The sequence below is a fragment of the Myotis davidii genome, unplaced genomic scaffold (assembly GCF_000327345.1).
Source record: "Myotis davidii unplaced genomic scaffold, ASM32734v1 scaffold362, whole genome shotgun sequence".
Lineage (NCBI taxonomy): Eukaryota > Metazoa > Chordata > Mammalia > Chiroptera > Vespertilionidae > Myotis > Myotis davidii.
The window spans coordinates 4911253-4916542 of record NW_006297152.1 but is presented as its reverse complement, the minus strand read 5'-3'; the positions used below and the strand labels follow the sequence as shown (position 1 = coordinate 4916542).

Below are 5290 nucleotides of genomic sequence, written 5' to 3'. Positions count from 1 at the left end.
GACTGAACATTTTTCATAAAACTTATGACTTTTTCCAGAAGTTTGCCTTATTTTGTAGTGTTTATACCAAATATTGTTATAGAAACATAGCAAACAGAATATTTACTAAATTGATTTTTTAAAACCAATCTGTTTTTATCTTCATAGGTAATTTTTAATTCTAGATATTTATAAAGGTTCTGTATCTTCACACTTTCAATAAATGTAGTACCATGAAAAAAAGATGACATATCAAAGTACTTGCTATTTCATTTTAAACTTACATTGCTTTTCCAAGATAAAAATGAAATTAAACTATTTGTAAGAAGAAAATAAAAAGAAAGAAAATATACTAACAAAATACTTTTTTGGAGAGTAAGCAGTATTAATAAAGTTAAAAGGGAAAGGACAAACATTTTTGGAACTTGTGTGACAGAGTGAATAGCACTGAAATGTTAAATTCTTAGAAATCAATGATAACAATGAATATCTAGGTAGAATATTGGACAAAGAAACTGTAAAGTAATAGATTGTTAGAACAAATACCAAAACTGATATTGGTAAAGATGTAAAATGTATCTATAATCCCAAAAATTGGAGAGAATGTGGGAAAATAGATTCTCAAATATAGTGCTGGGTGAGTATGGAATTCAGCAACCTTTCTGTAGAGCACTGTGGTGCTTTTTAAAATGTTGGTGTCTTTTCACTTTTACGAATTTTTCTTAAATGAGCCTAAGGTACAGAGAGTTTAAGGCAATGTTTTATAATTTTTTTAAAAAATATATTTTTATTGATTTCAGAGGGCGAGAGAGAAAGAGAGAGAGCTAGAAACATGGATGATGAGAGAGAACCATTGATAAGCTGCCTCCTGCAAGCCCCATACTGGGGATTGAGCCCACAACCCGGGCATGTGCCCTGACTGGGAATCGAACCGAGACCTCCTGGTTCACAGGTTGACAGTCAACCACTGAGCCATGCCAGACGGGCTTTATAATTTTTTAATAGTGATTTTTAGTATTTGTTTTAGTTTTGAAGTTATAAATTTTTTAAGATTGGCTATAATCTAAATATCCATCAACATGGTATTGCTTGAGTTATATAGAGAGTGAGAGTGTGTGTGCATATGTGTGCGTGCGCAATGAGCTGTTGAGTTGGCTCGGACTCCTGGCAACATGCTATGAATGACATCCATAATCTGTTTTTAACAGCTTTGCACAGCTCCTATAGACTTGTGCCTATGGCTTCTTTTATGGAGTCAATTCATCTCTTGGTCTTCCTCTTTTCATACTGCCTTCTATTTTTCCCAGTATTACTGTCTTTTCCAAAGAACTCTGCCTTCTCATGATGTGCCCAAAGTGTAGGACAGCTTCAGTTTTGTCATTTTTGCCTCCAGTCATATTTCAGGCTTAATTTGCTCTAGGATACACTTGTTCTTCTTACACTATATTTGAAATGAATCCATTTTTTCCCTGTCAGCCTTCTTTATTGTCCAACTTTCACATCCATACATAGTAATTGGAAATGATATGGGTGTGAACAATTTTCGCCTTGGTCTCTGGTGACACATCTTTGCTCTTGATGATCTTTTCTAAATCTTCCATTGCTGCCCTTCTGAGTCAGCTTTCTCTTGATTTCTTGATTGCATCTCCATTTGAATTGATGACTGAAGTAAGGTAAGAAAATCTTTACCAATTACAATGTCTTTATTATTATCTATGTTAAAAGTTGTATGTTTCTTCTGTAGTCATGATTTTTGTCTTCTTGATGTTCAAATGCAGTTCTGTTTTGGTCTTTTCATCAGAAGTCATTTCAAATCATTGCTACTTTTTCTTTGTGTAGTATATCCATACAGTGGAGTAGGAAGTCCTTAAAATTCATGTAGATCAATATTTAAAGAAGTAGAAAATGTATGTAAAATATTTTGCATTTGTCTTAAAACTTGATGTTTCCTCTCTGGAAATCTCTTCTCACAGTTCCTTTTTTTGGTTGGCTCTTCACTTGCTTCGTATCTCTTCTCACATGTCACCTATGGTTGCAGTTTTCCCTGTTCACTTTTTTTAAATAGTGACCTTTCATAGTCTCTATTTTCTACTTCATTTCTCTCTCTAGTATTGTATCACACTTGACATATTTATGTATTTCTTGTTTAGCTCTATAAGAATATAGAAGGAGACTATAGCTATTTGAATATAGCTCTGTTAGTATAGAACATGTGCCCTTTTTTTGCATTGTTTTATCCTCAGTACCCAGAACAATGTTACCATGTAGAAGGTTCCTAACAGATACTTCTTGAATGTTGAATGTACTTAGAAAGATAGTAAGTGGAAGAAGTAGTAAATTAACAATACAGAATAACTGAGCTCACTTTTTATGGGAAAGTTATATTTGTGTACATGTTATATGTACTTATAAAATTCCCAGATGGAGAATTATGAGTAATCTATACTACTCTTGCCTTTTATGTCTGAAATGAGAACTTGATAGTTTTATAATTACTGAAAGCAAGGAGGTTAATAATGGGAAGAGGAGGGGCAGCATGTAGGCTGTAAGTAGAAAATAATTTACTAGTCCCTGTGAAGGTGAATTGCTTATACTGCCTTGACTTTTTCACTTGCAGGTAGCACCCCCTGTTCCTCCACCTACCGATACACCTGACACCACAGCAGATACTGGCGAAGGTTTGCCAACAACCATGGGAGGACCTCTTCCCCCACATCTGGCTCTCTTGGCAGGTAGGGAACTTGAGTGTGTTCGCATGACTGAGTAAGTTATACACTACCTTGTTTGGTCATCATCTCTGTTTTTCACTTGGATAGAAAGAAATAACTCTAATAAACTCTTAATGTTGTGAGCGATCCCAAAGCCTTTATAAGTTTGCAAATACCACCAGCTCATTTAACTTCTTTTATAAAGTATGATGCAGCTTAAATTCCTTGCTATATAATTAGTATTTACTAATTTTTAATCTATGGATAAATTTTTGCACAGGTTAGAACATTTGGTTAAAGGGTCTTATTTATTGCCCTTTCTTGTTTCTAACTTATCCTACCAAATATATTATAAACTTGTTTACCTATGGATCCAAGCCATTGCTGAATTTCATATATTACTTCAACGTTCATTGGTATGTCCACTGTAAAGTAAATGAACTAAGGTATTTGGTCAAATTACTTAAGTCTCATATCCAGTATTTATGAAATGAGAATAACAGTGGTATTTACTTAAGATTATTGGGTGAGTAATTATCTTAAAGCATGTGATTAGTCAATACTCTGCTTTTTCATTAGGATTCATCACTTACCCTTTTCAGCTTCTCATTTTTTATATCCAGCACTAGCAGATAGCTTCCTTCCATGGTCATACTTAGCAAAGAAACAGTTTTATCACTTAATCAGTTATTTCATATGTAGCACCTTGACAGACGATGCTACACTGCTAATGCATGCTAGATTGTCAACCACTTCTGACCATTACTGCTGGCTTAGCCCTGCATACCAGCCTTGGAATTAGCAATTTAGTCCTATCCTGTAGTCACACAACACTTTTTAAGTAAGTCATGGAGATTTCAAGCCCATTTCCAAATAATTGAAACTTGAGTTTCTAATTATGGAGTGGTCTTTAAAATTAGGAATTAGGAATAGTCTTTAAAATATTTAGGATCTTCCTGCAGTTTGATTCATAAAGCAAAAAAAACCCAGCCATTTTCTTTCCTTACTAGAAAATAATTCTGAAGTTGGGGCCTCTGGCTATGGTGTTCCTGGGTCCACTTGGGATCGAGGATCCAACTGCAAGGATTATTTCTCAAAGGAAGAACAGGAAGTACAAGCGGTAAGACTGTCATCCCCCTGTGTTAGCTCTCTAGGAATGTGAGTTAGGACTTAGTTCATAGCAAGGTTTAAGATATTCACAACTTAATAATTAGGTGATTGTTCTCAGTGGTTATTGGAGACTACTTGATCATACATGACACCAAAAATCTAGACTACACATTAAATCTGGTTACTAGAATTACCTGTGAAATAAAACAGTATTTTCCTTGGTTGTAATAAAAGATCTCACCTGCTTTGTAGGAAATATAGTTACCTTGCTTTGGTACACTTTATGAGCTTTCGTTGTAAAAATGCCTTGATAAAACAACTTATCTTCCTACTTAATATATTTAAAGTGGTAAAGCTAGCGCACACAAAAGAATTGTGAAAGATTTCTTAGTAACAATTTAAATACAATATGTTAATAGCTAATGTATTAGCTAATAAGGCCATCAGATGCAATATAAACGAATTCCAGCTCAATTTTGACTAGGAATAGAAACTATTAAAAGTAGCTTTTAAAAAGCAGCTTTTGCATTATAAAAGATGGCACAAAGAAGTTATTGGTATGAATTTCTCTACCTTAAATATTCAGAAGTAAAATCAGTGCAGCCAAATTTAATTTTCATTGATTCAACAGACTCTAGAATCAGAAGAAGTGGATTTAAATGCTGGGCTTCATGGAAACTGGACCTTGGAAAATGCTAAGGCTCGGCTGAACCAATATTTCCAAAAAGAAAAGATCCAAGGAGAATATAAGTACACCCAAGTGGGCCCTGATCACAACAGGTTTGCTTGTTTCACTCTTTCTTTCTGTAGTAAGCCAGGGTTGTTTTGGATATTCATTGGTCTAGATTATACATCTGTGTAAGACATTCTGCTGTTTGTATTGCTAGACTTTTATGGTTCTCATTTGAATTTGAAAGGCAAAAGTGATAGTCACAGCTGGTGCTATCAGCCGGAGGCCCTGAGTTTATTCTCTGTGGTATTATTGTTAGAGGCAGTTACAATGATTAGTTCTTTTCTTTAATGGGTCAGTTTGGACACCTAAGTTTTAGCACCTCAGGTAGATTGCATTGCACGTTGATCTAGATTTCCTTTTGTTTGGCTTTGAAACTTGCTAGCTCTGAAGAATCCTGTTGAAGTTTTAAGGGTTTAGCCTCAGTCTTTGTATGTGAATTAGCCTCCTTGTAGCCTGTTAACTTGGTAAAACTGAACATAAAGAGGGGTCCTTGTAACAGTGACAGTATGTTTCTCAGCCCGCTTGCTGTTCTTCCTGAGAGCATTCCAGGGTGTAGTAATTATTACTCCCAGGAAGGCTCATATGGATTAGAGTCTTTGGGGGGAACGGTATTTTATTGGAAGGGAGGGAAGGTCATAATGAAAACCTGGATGATTAATTTGCTGTTCTTTTTAAGAAATAAATTACTCCAAATACATTAGAAGTATTTTTCTTGAAAATCAAAAGCATTCTTTCTCCCTTGGGTGCATCTAGCAACCCT

General features: G+C 34.9%; 1 protein-coding gene across 1 annotated transcript in view; it reads left to right on the top strand.

Annotated features, from left to right (window-relative positions):
- Positions 1 to 2576: 2576 nt before the first annotated feature.
- DHX9 (DEAH-box helicase 9) overlaps positions 2577 to 5290 on the top strand; it is a 33605-nt gene continuing 30891 nt past the window's right edge. Inside the window, exons 1-3 of the mRNA XM_006772966.2 lie at positions 2577 to 2711; positions 3698 to 3807; positions 4429 to 4577. Coding sequence (XP_006773029.1) covers positions 2672 to 2711; positions 3698 to 3807; positions 4429 to 4577 — 299 coding nt within the window. The 5' untranslated portion in view covers positions 2577 to 2671. The remainder of the gene's footprint in view (positions 2712 to 3697; positions 3808 to 4428; positions 4578 to 5290) is intronic.